This window comes from Aegilops tauschii, chromosome 5 (genome assembly GCF_002575655.3).
Source record: "Aegilops tauschii subsp. strangulata cultivar AL8/78 chromosome 5, Aet v6.0, whole genome shotgun sequence".
NCBI lineage: Eukaryota > Viridiplantae > Streptophyta > Magnoliopsida > Poales > Poaceae > Aegilops > Aegilops tauschii.
In genome coordinates, this window is record NC_053039.3 from 471,032,663 (window position 1) to 471,048,553 (window position 15,891).

The window sequence follows — 15,891 nt, forward strand, 5'->3', positions numbered from 1 at the left end:
TAATGTATGCAGACCTTTTTTTAGTTGTAAGACTTGGTGATTTCTGTTAATGAAAATTGGAGAGGGAAGCTCTCTTTTATCAAAAAAAAAAAAAAAGTATGCAGACAAGTTTTAGTGTATTTGTTTACGGGATTACACGGGAGATTATGGGTGCTCCACACCCCTAAAGAAATATTAACTTAAAAGATACCCAAAAAAATCTGGAATTTAAGGATATCAAAAGTGGGTGTCCAATCTACTCCCATGTGAAGTTTCATGAAAAAATACCAGGAAACATATCAGTGGTGAAGGAAATACAGTCCGAACTAAAATCCATCCAAACAAGGTATCTCCAAATCCCTTTTTTTTCTTTCTAATTCTCGGTACATTTTTGAACTTACTGTACATATATATAGGGGGTGGAGCACCCCGGTGCTACAAATCCTATTCCATTTGTTCACTTATTACAGTCCATGTGTAGTCTATATTGAAATACCCAAAAATGTCTTAAAAGTAGTGAACGGAAGGAGTAGTTTAAACAAAACCCCAATCGTTTCAAGGACCGGGTGTCGACTAGAGCAATGAGATGAATAGATGACTAGTAAGAAATTTTATTTCAAACTAGCGATCTTAGTGAAAATATGTAATTATAAGGTTCACTAAAATGCAAGTCTATTTAACAACCATGTATGAGGCAAGCAGCCTAACAACTCCATAACCACAACACAAGCTAACTAGAGTTACAACTTGCAACTCTAACTTCGACTGGGAACCAAATCAACATGAGAATTCAGCAAATGTTACTGGTAGAAATGCCTGTTGCAGACACTTAATCACGTTCGAAGAATTTATACATACATACATACCATACCATACCATACCATACCATACCATACCATACCATACCATACTCCTACTTACAGTCTCAAGGAGCGAGGACTTTACAAAATGATGACCAATAACATCCGAAACCCCGAAATGAATTTCGAGGATTCTTCATCGTCATGTCCACTAAAATACTAGACATATAATAGTTTGTATATAAACGTTCACGCGTAGCAGCATGACGGATTTTATGGTCCAAGTGGTTTTACATGTTCACACCAGGACCATCATCAATTCATAGCACGGCCCTTGGTCTCAAAAGGGAAGAGCATGCAGGCAATTGCAGCAAGGAATAGCACCACCTCAAATACAATGATGGCTTCCATCTGATGGCAGCTTCTCAGCATCCCAACGGCTACAAGGGGGCAAATAATTCCACCGACTCTACCCATGGCGGTCGCGATTCCAACCCCAGTCGAGCGCACAGATGTCGGGTATACCTTTAAGGACAAGAGAATAAGTTAGTTCATAGGAAAAACAAAGTCCTTCAATGAAATATCTACGACAGCTGCTCCACAAGACTGTTTTGGGTAAAATTTGGTGCAATAACTGATGTACCCTTGTCATAACATTCTAGGCGTTCCCAGCTAAGAGCATAGCCAAGACCCTAATACGGGGAAGACCCCATGCCATAACTTAGTTGTTTTTTCGTCAGGAAAATGGATCAGAATCGGTAGACTTCATTTAGCCAGAGCTATCTATGGAGTAGGATGTCCGTTTGTTTACATCCTGGGTACATTCCGACTGGTCACTAGTTAATATATTAAATTTATGGTCTAAATAAGTAGGGTAAACACCACAATGATGGAAGGAGAATCCTTTATCACTGCTACCTACAAACCAATGTAAACCTATACAACACTAGTATCCTCAAGAAAGTTCGAAGCTCAAAATTCTGTGGTGAACGAGCCCAATAATAAACTCAAAATTTGCAAATGCAAATCAATGAAACTAAAAGGTGGATGCTCTAGGAAGTAAAATGTTCTTCTGACCGTTCTTATATTAGTGAGCAGCACTAGCTGCTCAGTCGGTTGCTTGCTTCTCTTCTGCCTTAGAGAAGTCCATCATTTTGCAAGAGTTTGATGCGGGGATTATAGAGACAAAAAGGCCTTGCATAGGTCTGTCTCTGTCTAGAAAGACACTCCGTTCATGTAATTCAATACATAAAAAGGTAACAATGGTCATAATATGACAGTGTGACAAGAAACATTAAAAAAAGGGCAGCCTGGTGCACGTAGCTCCCGCTTCGCTGTCCTTTTTGCAAGGGAAGGGTCTGACCACTTTGGGTCTTTTTTACGCAGCCTTTTCCTGCATTTCTGCAAGAGGCTGTTTCCAGGACTCACACAAGGCAACAACTTTACCGCTGCGCCAAGGCTCCCCTTCTGTGACAAGAAAACATTACTGCAATAAAATTAATAAGAAATGCAGTAGTATGTTTTATTCGTTTAGGTCTTGCTCGCACCAGTTTACTTACATATATCTTTATTATGAAATGTAATGCAGACATAAAAAAAATCAAATATTCAGGAAGTAAACTACCATTTAAGTACCTAGCCAGATCGATGGATATAATGTTGAAATTGCAACTTATAGGCCTGCGGTACTTTGAACACATTAATCTCACTATACTGTGATGTGATGGCCAAGTCACTAAGAAACACATTTACTACATGCCATGAGAAAAGGATACGAACCTCTGGGGCGTATAAACATACAACTGTGTAGCTACCCATGGCACACGCACGAGCACCAAACAGAAGGCCAGTTGTCCATAGCTCACTCTGATAAAGCACAAGTGGTCCAAGGAAACCACAGCATGTGAAGAGCAGGCACCACATTGTAGCTTTTCGGCCAAACCATTCAACGAGAACAGCGGACGCAATTAGACCCGGAATCTCTGATAGAGCAGTAGAATGATCAGTTAGTGACATATTCTACAGCCAGTCAGACTGGGTGAAGAAACAGACTACTGTATGCTACCTGCAAGACTAGTAACAAATGTATCTTTGTACAGGCTGGTATCTGTTTCACTCTTCACGTATTTCAGCCCAGATGCGCAGCTTCTATTTGCATTGCTCAGTTGTGCGGTCAGCAAGACTAGTCCATAATAAGCAAAGGAATTTGCGTAGAAAACAAACCAAAGTAGAAGAGTTGATCTGCGCAATTTCCGTGACAGTAGACTGCGCAATGCAGCAGCACTACCAGATTTGGGGCTCATGACATCATCATCTGTGCATTCCTTCTCTCTGAGTGGAAGAAGATGATCTGCCTCAGAGGTAAGACCACTATGATCAGCTTCACCGTCTCGAGGGTATACGAGAACTCCAGGCGGAAGAGCTGCTTGGTTTGTCTCGGCGATTCTCTCCAGGACAAGTGTTGCATCAGACATTCTATTTTGCGCACACAGATAGCGTGGCGATTCAGGTGTGATTCCAAAGAAAGGGAGCAAGAGAAAGCAAGGGATGGCAGTCAATGCTAGCAACCACCTCCAAGTCAATGTTGATACGACAATCTGCAACAGGAACAAAATTTTATAAGACTTCATTACTTGATCAAAATATAAATATAAATCAGAAAGTATCAGTATGATACCCATGCAAGTGAAGCCTCCAAGACTGTGCCAATAGTCCAGAAAAAGGAAAAAATAATCATCCAAAAGCCACGATTTTGTGCAGGAACAAATTCCAAAAACCAAGATGAATACACATGGCTGCCACCCAGTCCTACGCCAACGAGAAAGCGAAGAGCCATCAAACATAAATAGTTCGGAGACAAAGCACTTAGGAAACCCATTCCAGTAGTAAACAGAGTTGAAAACAGTAAACCAGTCCTGAAACAAGAAAAATACAAGTTCTGTTCAGGGATTATATTGGTAAACCGTTGTAAGTTTGCAACTGTAAACCCGTCCGCCATGTATAGTATTGAAATTATGTTTACAATTCCAAGACACACTGGACGTGCCAAAGTTGCATAATCGTACATCAGATATATGAAATTCAAATTCATGATAACAGAGACGGCATGGTTAGTCATAACTTTGTCAAAAATAAAAATAAAAATTCTTCTAGAAAACCGAAACATGGAAGTGCTTGTACAAGTAAATCCTTACCTTCGCCCATATTTGTCAGACACATATCCCCAGCCACATGCTCCAATTAACATGCCCAAAAACACTACACTTGAGAGTAAACTCTCATCTTGGGCAGAGATTTTCCATTCCTCCCGAATCAATGGTCCAACAAACGACAGTAGCATGACCTCCATGGCTTCTGCAACCCAACCCATGCCTGCATAAACAAGAACAAGTCCTTGCAATTTTCCAAATCCCATGGTTGTAAGCGCATCATCCGTGGTGTATGTTTCCATGTTAGTAGTGTGTGCCGATTCAGCCAAGGAAAGGCCAGTCTGTAACAAACTTGCCGTCAGGAAAATATTTGCTTGGTTCACCTCCAGCTGCAAATAGTACCCACAAACAATAAAAATGTACTTGAGAAGCCAAAATCATAAGAGGCATGAGTTAATGCATATATTAAGAAATTAAAGGTAAAAAATATAAATTTGCCTCTAGAGTTTGTTCGTTCATGGTGGATAAACATTACATAAATGAATCTACACAATCCAATTCAACGACACAGTTCAGTGCTATGACGATAAGAGCAATGGCATGCTAGACCTAGTGTATTGACGCTGCTCCCACCCACATTCAGTTTGGCGAGCAATGGCATGTCAGATGAGCCTAAACACAACGCACTGGATGTTATATCGATGATGGGGGCAAAGGACAGATGGTCAACCAGGTCAAGAAGGCACTGGATAGTTCCATTAAGATGATAGTGTGTGCATTTTGAATCGGCTGCATTTTTTATCAGCAAATAAAAACAGAGGAATTATAATTTCTGAATTCTGAGTTGAAGGAGGAGGTGAGAATCTGAAGTGGCCTAGAAAGATTCTGAGATCTTGACTGGTGCTAAGTCTGCTGAAGGACTGTCTGGTTCCCTGCTTTGATTTGGTCTTCCTTTTTTTTCCTTAGTTTTTCTCTTACCCTCTTTTGTAGATCTGAACAGTTTCCTGCTTAATACTCCACACCAGCAACAGTTTCCTGCTTAATACTCCACACCAGCAATCTTAAAAAAACATTTTTTCCTTAATGGTAGGCAAGAAGAAGATAAAAACTGAAGAACATGGTACGGTGGACATTCCTCTAGGATTAAAGCTTTGACCAAATTTCTCTATCTTAAACTCGGTCATGTGAAGCTGAAAATTCACTGTAAAACTAATCCGACAGAAAACTTCTCCTGGATCTGTCGCTAGATACAGACACAGGTAAACACCCAACCCTTCCACCATCCAGGACCTAATCAACGCAGCACCTGAAACGAATCCAACTAGGCTCAGGGGTAGGCTATCAAGCCACAAGACCTGAACACCAAGAACTTGATATCTACTAGGCCATATCAAGAACAGAGGGCATGCCCATGTCCGAGCATGAATCCTGCATCCCATTGCCCCCAAGCACCTACCAGCACAAACCAAAAAAGAGGAAGGCGCGAACAGCACGCAAAGCGCCCCGAGCGCCCGACGCAACGCGGGAGCAGCAAACAATCGACGACGGTTGAGGTGAGGGGGGCGGGCACGTACGCACGGAGGAGGCGGGGGGCGGGCCCAGTTCGGATCAGGGACGATCCTCGCTCGCGGGAAGGAAAGCCAGCGGCGGCGACGGAGGAGAGGGGAGGAGGAAGGGGGAAGAAGATGCCTGCCTGCGCTCTGCGGGTTCTTGGGAGGGGAACGAGTTTAATAGCGGGATTGGAAAATGGCGACGACCAATGGCGGACGGGGAAGGGGGGAAGGAGCAAGCAACTGGTCCAGGGGCGACGATGGCGACCCGTCTGCGCGGGCCGGGCTGTTGCGGGACGCGTGGCGATCCCGATTGATTTTCATGTGGACGCCAGGGATTCGGGATTGTTTTGGGCCCGTGAATGAATGGGATCGATCAATCATGTGGTTTGCGGGGAACCGCGACCTGCCGCCGCGACGCTTGGCAGCCATCTGGACGTGCGACGCCCCACCAAGAGGCTCCGCGCCGAGGAGGCGTATTATTGACCGACAAAGTTAAATAGGAGTGGCCTCGTGATAGTTTTCTCTTTTCTTTTTCTTTTTTGAATGAAAAAATAATAAAGTTTCTCTTTTCTTTTGTCGCGCGTGACGGGTGTCGACTGGTGAAGGAGACCGTTCTGGCCTATTATCCGTGATGAGCTGCAGTTGTCAATTTCGTTTCGAAGTCCGTGTTGGGTTTCTTTATTATCGGTGCTCAGCTATGTTATCCTGTTTAGTGGCGTGGTAAGAGAAAACTTGATGTGCCGTGTCACCACATACTACGGTCGTTCAAAGCACTTGCGTCTCCTCTGCCTTCTGCTGACGGTTTCCGGCGCCTGGCTCACTCGCGACCGAAGAGAGTGACGAAGAGGTCGTGACGGGATATATAAAACAAAATATGTACTCCGTATGTGGTAACTGTGTGGCAGATTGCAAAAACAACCAAACAACCTGGGAACGCTTTGATCGTGATCACGCGGCTGCTGGCGATATGCACGGGAGAAGAAGGGAAACCGACATGAGCCTTATCTCCTCGCTCGCGCCCGTTTAATCTCCTACCCAGCTCCACCGCCGCCACACACCCATCTCCCCCTCCCCCCTGCTCCCGGTGTCGTCCCGCCCCCATCTCCTCCCCAGCTTCTGCCGCGGCGGCCGATCAGGTGCACAACCGCCGTCAGGCTCCTATCGCACGGCTGACGCGTCCATGCCCACCGCCGCTACTCTCTATCCCCAACCTCCCACCATCTCCCCGACTCCACAAGTCATCATCGGGCCAACCCCGTGTGTCGTGTGCCTCCGCCACCCCATCCAGTCGCGTCTCCCCACACCGCCACCTCTGACCACCGACGCCGCTCATCAAATGGAAGGTCCATCGTCTCCGCCTACTACATCGACAGGTGAGCTTCTAGTGAGTGCCTCCTTTGACCGTTCCGAGGAAAGTTTCCGCTGGTGCAATCATCCTCTTTTCTCTCTCAATTTTGTTCAAACAATATAGCATGGGATCAGTTACTATGGAAAATGAAAAATTCCTTCTCTGAAGTCCTAGTTTGATGGATAGAAGCCTTAAAAAATTCCAAATTGTCATATATTTTTGTCGTGGTATATGAGTGCCCTCAACCTGTTTGTAAGGGTGCGTTTGGTTGCAAGGGAGGCCATAGATGGGTTGGGATCGTTCAAAAAATAAACATGTTTGGTTATAAAGCACTCGAATGGTTTCACTCAAAAAAAGAGAATATGCTCTAAAGATGTTGAACCATTCCACCCCAGAAATCGGTCGAATCATATGGCCACCCATTGCATGCATGCTCATGTGAGCATGACTGGTGGTCCCATCCCAAATAATTAGCTCATTCTTATATACATCCAAGCACTTGAATTGGATGGTTCCATAAAAAAACTGGGTGGTCCAAATCCATTCATATGACACCTTCAACCAAACGCATCCTAAGTACACCTATGAGACTGAATAAATTCTTTTCAATTGTATGTATATGTGAGAGGTTCCTGATCATGGTGTCGTAACTGCGCTCATCCTCTATGGGGTCCATCAAAACTAAAGTGCGTTGTTCGATCAACCCATTTGGTTGTTATTCTTAAATTGTGTGATATGCGGTAATCGATTGTACATCACCAATGGCATGAGATGACATCGACGTGCACCGCTTTAGCTTACATATCGTGAAAGGGCCTCAGGACCTTCCGAGAGCTGCACAAACATGGCGTCATCGATCTTGGGGCTGACCATTCAGGTACTTACGTTTCCTTCTGTTCTTGGCCTTGGGACCAGTTGGCATGAGGAGTATTTTGTTCGGAGGAAGTATAAAGTCTGAACCTTATGCATCTTGGGCCTTATAACTTACACTATGTCAGCTTGGTCACTTCTGATGGGTCAGCATGATAATGATCACTTTGCTAACCTGTCTAACTCATTTTATTTTTCAGCATAGTAATTCAATTGTTTCCACTTGATAATTCATATTGATTTAGCTTGATAAATTATATCGTGCCAACATTTCAACTCAAACCGCTTTGAATACTTATTCTTTTTTACTTTAACCAGATAACTTATGAAATTTCAGCCTAATAGCTTGTGATGTATCAAAATGTTTAACTCTAACTGGTTTGAACACTCGTGTTTTACTTCAACTTGATGACTTATGTGGCTTGAACCTGATAATTTATAGTATGTCGGCCTGAATAAATTCTAGTGTGTCAACATGGTAAGAATCACTTTGTTAGCCTATTTAACTCATTCTATTTTTTTCAACATGGTAACTTGAACAATTTCTGACTGATAATTCATATTGTTTTAGCCTGATAATTTATACCGTGTTAGCATTTTTAATCTGATATGCTTTCAACAGTTTTTTTTACTTTCAACCCGATAATTATGCAAATTGAGCATGATAACTTAATATGTCAGCTTGATAATTATGAAGTGTCACCACATTTAACTCACACTTTGTCAGCATGTTTAACTCATTCTATTTTTTGGCATGGTAACTTCATTTTAGCATGATAGTTTATGATGTGTCAGCATAATAACTTGTATTTGTTTCGGCCGATAACTTGTATTGTTTCGTCTTGATAGACCACATTTCTCTTTATCTTATCAGACGACAGAGAGCCTCATGAACAAGGGCTTCTCCAGCCGCCGGACGGCCATCCCCCATCATTCCTTCGTGCTCATCATAGTCACCCGCTCCGAGTCGCTCAACCTCAGGGTGGCCATCGGCCCCACCAAGCTCGCCAGCACGCTCGTCTCGCTCGACGACGCCATGGTGCTCACCTTCTACATAGGTGTGGCCTTCAACTTCATCCAGGTCGCCGTGCAGCGCAGCCTCGCCGGCTAGACCATCTCGAGCAAGTTCCAGATCATCACTTTCCTGTACTCCGTAAGAAACCAACCAACCACCATGCTTCTGAATTGCTTGCTACATTATGCACAACATGGCTTGCTGCTGATCGGCTTTGATCGATTTTACCTAAATTCATGTTGTCGTCGCGTCCGGCATGTCCTTCGTGATGATGCAGTCCTTCGTGATGTTGACATGGTGCATCGACCAAGGACCTAGCCTGGTCAATGGGAAATTCTAAGCACACTAACCAGGTCAGCTACATCATGCTTGTGCTAAGGCTGACCAATCCATGTGGTTGTTCATTCATGGAACTAGTGAATCAAAAAACAACATCCTAGAAGACCCAAAACTCATGGAATCGACCCGTATATAACTCGTTCCACCCTAGTTATTGTTCATTATATGAACACTAAAAAAGTTATTGTTGCAAGAAGTTTTCTTACATGATGGCCTGAGGGGCTGCTAACTTACCCGAGCCTGGTAACTTTTGACCGGGAGATAAAAGGTGATGGAACATACCTCGGTAATTCCCGTGAAAATATCATGGTAATTTACGCACCACGTGACTGGTAAGTTACACCCCGTGCCCCGTTAACTCGATTCGGGGATTTTTTTGAAACATACCTTGATAACTTCTTCCTAAATAGCACGGTAATTTAATACACCATAGAGATGATAACTTCAATATCTAGTGCATGGAGAGAAGATTAGGGAACAATTTTTTGCCGCCCACAACTTCAGTGTAAACAACATGATAATTTACGTAATGCAGGCCTGATAACTTAGGTACCAACAACACGGTAACTTTGTCACCTAGTGGAAGAATGTCGCTGATAAACATATCGATGTAACGTCTATGTAAATAGTACGGTAATATACGAACCATAGGCGTGATAACTTACGTCCAAAACACCGCGGTAACTCTTAACCCGAGGAAAAAAAAGTTGTTGAAACATACTCCAGTAATTGTTTTGTAAATATATGAACCGCATACCCGATAACTTACATACAAACATTGCGGTAACTTTGAACAGAGTGAAAAAAAGTTGTTGAAAAACATACCCTGGATAACTTATATAAAAATAGCATGGTAATGTAAGAGCAACATACTTGATAACTTAGGCACAAACACCGAGGTAACTCTGTCCAAGGAGGGGAACAAGTTGTTGAAAAACATAGTCCCAGTAACTTATGTGAAAATAGCACGGTAATTTACAAACCGATGCCCAATAACATACATGCAAACACCGCGGTAATTTTGAACAATGGGAAAAAGTTGTTGAAAATATACCTTCGGTAGCTTTTATGACAATAACATGATAATATATGAACCATATACCTGATAACTTAGGTACAAATACCATGGTAAATTTGACCAAGGGGGGGGGGAGTTCTTGAAAAAACATACCCCTAATAACTTATGTGAAAATAACACGGTAATGTATGAACCGCATACCTGATAAGTATGTATAAACACCATGGTTACTTCGACCAAGGAGGAAAAAAGTAAATGAAAAATGTACCCCCGATAAATTATATGAAAACAGCACGATAATACATGAACCACATACCCGATAAGTTACTTACAAACATCATGGTAAATTTGACCAATGAGGAAAATATTAAAAAACATACCTCGCTTACTTATGTGAAAATAGCACGGTAATATACGAACCACATACATGATAACTTACATAAGAGACAATGTGTTAAATTTGACCAAGGGTGAAAAAGTTGTTGAAAAAATACTCCTCATTAACTTCTATGTAAATAACATGGTAATATACGACCCACGTAGCTGATAACTTACGTGGAAATATTATGGTAATTTGCATATGAAAAGGAGCGAAGGGGATGATCAGGTTGATGGAAATATGCCCTGGAGGCAATAATAAAATGGTTATTATTATATTTCCTTAATCATGATAAAGGTTTATTATTTAGGGACAATTTCATTTGCGCCCCTAACTGGAACCCACTACTCAAATTTGCCCATGATTTCAACGTGTGCTTAAATTTGCCTATCTGCCGTTAGTTGCACTTATAGAAATGCCCTTCTGCGCCGTTATCGTCTGGTCAAACAACTTTGACCATCTCGAAAAAATAGCAAAAAAATAAAAATAAACTGAAATTTTGTGGGATCGAAGGTACTCAGGTTTGCAAGGTGCGTGCAAATTTTGATGCTGTTTGGGCATTCTAGAAGCTCGTGGGAAAGGAAAAACAATAAATATGTACGCATGTGAACAGTAAATTCAAAAAATAGCAAGAAAATTAAAAAAATGTGATTTTTTGTCATCCAAGATGCTCAAGTGTGCAAGGTGTGTGCAAAATTTTGTTGTGTTTGGACATTGTAGGAGCTCGTGGAGAGAAAAAAATTGTCTCGGGAAAAAACTTTGAAAAAATACACTATTTTGGTTTTTTTGCTAGAGGTCCTCGCATGTCATTTGATCACAAACTTTTGCACACACCTTGCGCACCCGAGCATCTTGGATGCCCAAAAATTTCATATTTTTTTGAATTTTCTTGCTATTTTATTTGAATTTACTATTCAAAGATGTACAGATTTATTGTTTTTCTTTGCCACGAGCTCTTGGTATGTCTAAATAGCACGAAAATATGCACGCACCTTGCGCACCTGAGTATCTTTGATCCCTCAAAATTTTAGATTTTTTTAAATTTTTTTGCTATTTTTTCGAGATGGTCAAAGCTGTTGGACCGGACAGTAACGGCGCAGAAGGACATTTCTATAAGGGCAACTAAGGGCAGAGGGGTAAATTTGAGCACACACTGAAATTAGGGGCAAATTTGAGTAGTGGGTTCTAGTTAGGGGCAGAAATGGAATTGTCCCTATTATTTATGCTAGAATTGTATTGACCGGAAACTTAAATACATGTGGGAATACATAAACAAATACCGTGTCCCTAGTGAGCCTCTACTAGACTAGCTCATTGATCAAAGATGGTTAAGGTTTCCTAACCATGGACATGAGTTGTCATTTGATAACGGGATCACATCATTAGGAGAATGATGTGATGGACAAGACCCAACCGTTAGCATAGCATATGGATCGTTCAGTTTATTGCTACTAGTTTCTTAATGTCAAATACATGTTTCTTCGACCATGAGATCATGCAAATCCCGGACTCCGGAGGAATGCCTTGTGTGCCATCACACGTCACAACATAACTGGGTGATCATAAAGGTGTCCTACAGGTATCTCCGAAGGTGTCTGTTGAGTTGGCATGGATCGAGAGTGGGATAGAGGTATCTCTAGGCCCTCTCGGTAATACAGCATCACAAGAAGCTTGCAAGCAAAGTGACTAAGGAGTTAGTTACGGGATGATGTATTACGGAACGAGTAAAGAGGCTTGCCGGTAATGAGATTGAACTAGGTATGGAGATACCAACGATCGAATCTCGGGGCATACCGACAGACAAAGGGAACTACGTATGTTTTCATAAAGGTTCGACCGACAAAGATCTTCGTGGAATATGTAGGAACCAATATGGGCATCCAGGTCCCGCTATTGGTTATTAACCGGAGAAGCGTCTCGGTCATGTCTACATCATTCTCAAGCCCGTAGGGTCCGCACGATTAACTTTCGTTGACGATATAGTATTATATGAGTTATGTATGTTGGTGACCGAATGTTGTTCGAAGTCCCGGATGAGATCACGAACATGACGAGGATCTCTGGAACGGTCCGGAGGTAAAGATTGATATAGGGGATAATAGTGTTTGGTCTTCAGAAGGGTTCCGGAATTCACCGGAAGGGGTTTCGGATGTTTCACGAAATGTTCTGGTGCGAGAACACTTTATTTGGGCCAAGGGGTAAAGCCCAGAAGGTTTTTGGAAAGTGCAAAAGGAAGTTTTGCGAAGGCCAGGGGCCAGACGCCAGGTGGCCAGACGCCGGAAACCCTAGCGTCTGGTCCTTGGGTCCGAGAAGAACTCTTGCCTTTCGGGCAAAACCGACTTAGATAAGGCTTTTACTCCAAGTTTCGACCCCAGGGCTCAACATATAAAATAGAGGGGCAGGGATAGCACCTAAGGGACATCAAGAATCACCAAGCCGTGTGCCGGCAACCCCGTCCCCTCTAGTTTATCCTCCATCATAGTTTCCGTTGTGCTTGGCGAAGCCCTGCGGAGATTGTTCTTCACCACCACCGTCACCACGCCGTTGTGCTGCCGGAACTCATCTACTACCTCACCTCTCTTGCTAAATCAAGAAGGCGAGGACACCATCGAGCTGAACATGTGCTGAACGCGGAGGTGTCGTACGTTCGGTACTTGATCGGGACGGATCGTGAAGGTGTACGACTACATCAACCGCATTGATAAACGCTTCCGCTTAGCGATCTTCAAGGGTATGAAGATGCTCTCCCCCCACTTGTAGATATGCATCTCCATGGATAGATATTGCGTGTGCATAGAAATTTTTTGTTTTCCATGCAACGTTCCCCAACAGTGGCATCCGAGCCAGGTCTATGCGTAGATGATATGCACGAGTAGAACATAAAGGAGTTGTGGTCGGTGACGGTCATACTGCTTACCACCAACGACTTATTTTGATCGGCGGCATTGTGGGATGAAGAGGCCCGGACCAACCTTACATGCCACGTACATGAGACCCGTTCCACCGACTGACATGCAACTTGTTTTGCATAAAGGTGGCTGGCGGGTGTCTGTTTCTCCTACTTTAGTTGAATCGAATTTGACTACGACCGGTCCTTGAAGAAGGTTAAAACAGCAAACTTGGTAATCACTATTGTGGTTTTTGCGTAGTTAAGAACGGTTCTTGCTAGAAGCCCGTAGCAGGCACGTAAAACTTGCAACAACAAAGTAGAGGACGTCTAACTTGTTTTTGCAGGGCATGTTGTGATGTTATATGATCAAGACGTGATGTGATATACGTTGTTGTATGAGATGATCATGTTTTGTAATATCGACAACCAGCAGGAGCCTTAGGGTTGTCTCTTAATTATTGTATGAAGTGCAAGCGCCATGTAATTGCTTTACTTTATTGCTATGCGTTAGCAATAGTTGTAGAAGCAATAGTTGGCGAGATGACCCCGATGCAACGATGGAGATCACGGTGTCGAGCCGGTGACGATGGAGATCATGATGATGGTTTGGAGATGGAGATCAAAAGCACAAGATGATGATGGCCATACCATGTCACATATTTTGATTGCATGCATGTGATGTTTATCCTTTATGCATCTTATTTTGCTTAGAACGGCGGTAGCATTATAAGATGATCCCTTCACTTAATTTTAAGATAAAAGTGTTCTCCCTGAGTATGCACCGTTGCTACAGTTCGTCGTTTCGAGACACCACGTGATGATCGGGTGTGATAGACTCTACGTTCACATACAACGGGTGTAAGACAGTTTTACACATGCAGAATACTTGGGTTAAACTTGACGATCCTAGCATGTACAGACATGGTCTCAGAACACTAGAGACCGAAAGGTCGAACATGAGTCATATAGTAGATAACATGGGTTAGTTGATTTGGATCATGTATCACTTAGATAACTTTAGGGATGTTAATTTAAGTGGGAGTTCATTAGTAATTTGATTAATTGAACTTAACTTATCATGAACTTAGTCTTAATAGTTTTGCATATCTATGTTGTAGATCAATGGCCCGAGCTATCGTTCCCCTGAATTTTGATGCGTTCCTAGAGAAAGCTAAGTTGAAAGATGATGGTAGCAATTACACGGACTGGGTCCGTAACTTGAGGATTATCCTCGTTACTGCACAAAAGAATTATGTCCTTGATGCACCGCTAGGCAACAGACCTGCTACAACAGCTATTGCAGATGTTATGAACGTCTGGCAGACTCGATCTGATGACTACTCAATAGTTCAGTGTGCCATGCTTTACGACTTAGAACCAGGACTTCAAAGACGTTTTGAACGTCATGGAGCATATGAGATGTTCCAAGAGTTGAAGTTAATATTTCAAGCAAATGCCCGGGTTGAGAGATATGAAGTCTCCAACAAGTTCTATAGCTGCAAGATGGAGGAGAACAATTCTGTCAGTGAACACATACTCAAAATGTCTGGGTATCGTAATCACTTGACTCAGCTGGGAGTTGATCTTCCAGTTGAAAGTGTTATTGACATAATTCTTCAATCACTGCCACCAAACTACAAAGGCTTCGTGATGAACTATAATATGCAAGTGATGAACAACACAATTCCTGAGCTCTTCGCAATGCTTAAGGCCGCAGAGGTATAAATCAAGAAAGAGCATCAAGTATTGATGGTTAACAAGACCACTAGTTTCAAGAAAAAGGGCAACAGAAAGAAAGGGAACTTCAAGAAGAATGGCAAGCAAGTTTTCACTCCCGAGAAGAAGCCCAAAGATGGACCCAAGCCTGAAACTGAGTGCTTCTACTGCAAAGGGAATGGTCACTGGAAGCAGAACTGCCCCAAATACTTGGCGGATAAGAAGGATGGCAAAGTGAACAAAGGTATATTTGATATACATGTTATTGCTGTGTACCTTACTAATGCTCGTAGTAGCGCCTGAGTATTTGATACTGGTTTGGTTGCTCATATTTGTAACTCAAAACAGGAGCTGTGGAATAAACGAATATTGGCTAAGGATGAGGTGACGATGCGCGTCGAGAATGGTTCCAAGGTCAATGTGATCGTCGTCAGCACACTACCTCTACATCTACCTTCGGGATTAGTTTTAGACCTCAATAATTGTTATTTGGTGCCCGCGTTGAGCATGAACATTATATCTGGATCTTGTTTATTACGAGACGGTTATTCATTTAAATCGAAGAATAATGGTTGTTCTATTTATATGAGTAATATCTTTTATGGCCATGCACCCTTGATGAATGGTCTATTCTTGTTGAATCTCAATCATAGTGATACGCATATTCATAATATTGATGCCAAAAGATGCAAAGTTGATAATGATAGTGCAACATACTTGTGGCACTGCCGTTTAGGTCATATTGGTGTAAAGCGCATGAAGAAACTCCATGCGGATGGACTTTTGGAATCACTTGATTATGAATCATTTGATACTTGCAAACCATGCCTCATGG

The 15,891-nt window shown here is 42.5% G+C and overlaps 1 protein-coding gene across 4 annotated transcripts; it reads right to left on the bottom strand.

Annotated features, from left to right (window-relative positions):
• Positions 1–783: 783 nt before the first annotated feature.
• On the bottom strand, positions 784–5,943 carry LOC109767904 (organic cation/carnitine transporter 7). Of its 4 annotated transcripts, XR_002233925.4 has the most exons (7): positions 5,503–5,943; positions 3,974–4,317; positions 3,457–3,694; positions 2,845–3,376; positions 2,559–2,761; positions 1,857–2,246; positions 784–1,304 (listed from the first exon to the last, which is right to left on the bottom strand). XR_002233925.4 is itself a non-coding variant. In XM_020326629.4 (6 exons), the coding sequence occupies exons 2-6, from the start codon at positions 4,228–4,230 to the stop codon at positions 1,095–1,097; spliced, it is 1,440 nt and encodes a 479-aa protein (XP_020182218.1). In that variant the 5' UTR covers positions 4,231–4,317; positions 5,503–5,943; the 3' UTR covers positions 784–1,094. The 4 variants fall into 4 exon arrangements, 3 of the variants coding, with proteins under 3 accessions (XP_020182218.1, XP_020182219.1, XP_020182220.1); XM_020326629.4 differs by lacking the exon at positions 1,857–2,246; XM_020326630.4 differs by having other exon boundaries at positions 784–2,246.
• Positions 5,944–15,891: the final 9,948 nt, after the last annotated feature.

Bases quoted from the DNA above. Each gene is read 5' to 3' on its own strand.
- LOC109767904 (XM_020326629.4), bottom strand. From the start codon at position 4,230: ATGGAAACATACACCACGGATGATGCGCTTACAACCATGGGATTTGGA. The intron at 3,695-3,973 runs GTAAGGATTTAC...TTCTTGTTTCAG, and splicing joins TCTGACAAATATGGGCGAAG to GACTGGTTTACTGTTTTCAA. The intron at 2,762-2,844 runs GTAGCATACAGT...CTGCTCTATCAG, and splicing joins ATTTGTTACTAGTCTTGCAG to AGATTCCGGGTCTAATTGCG.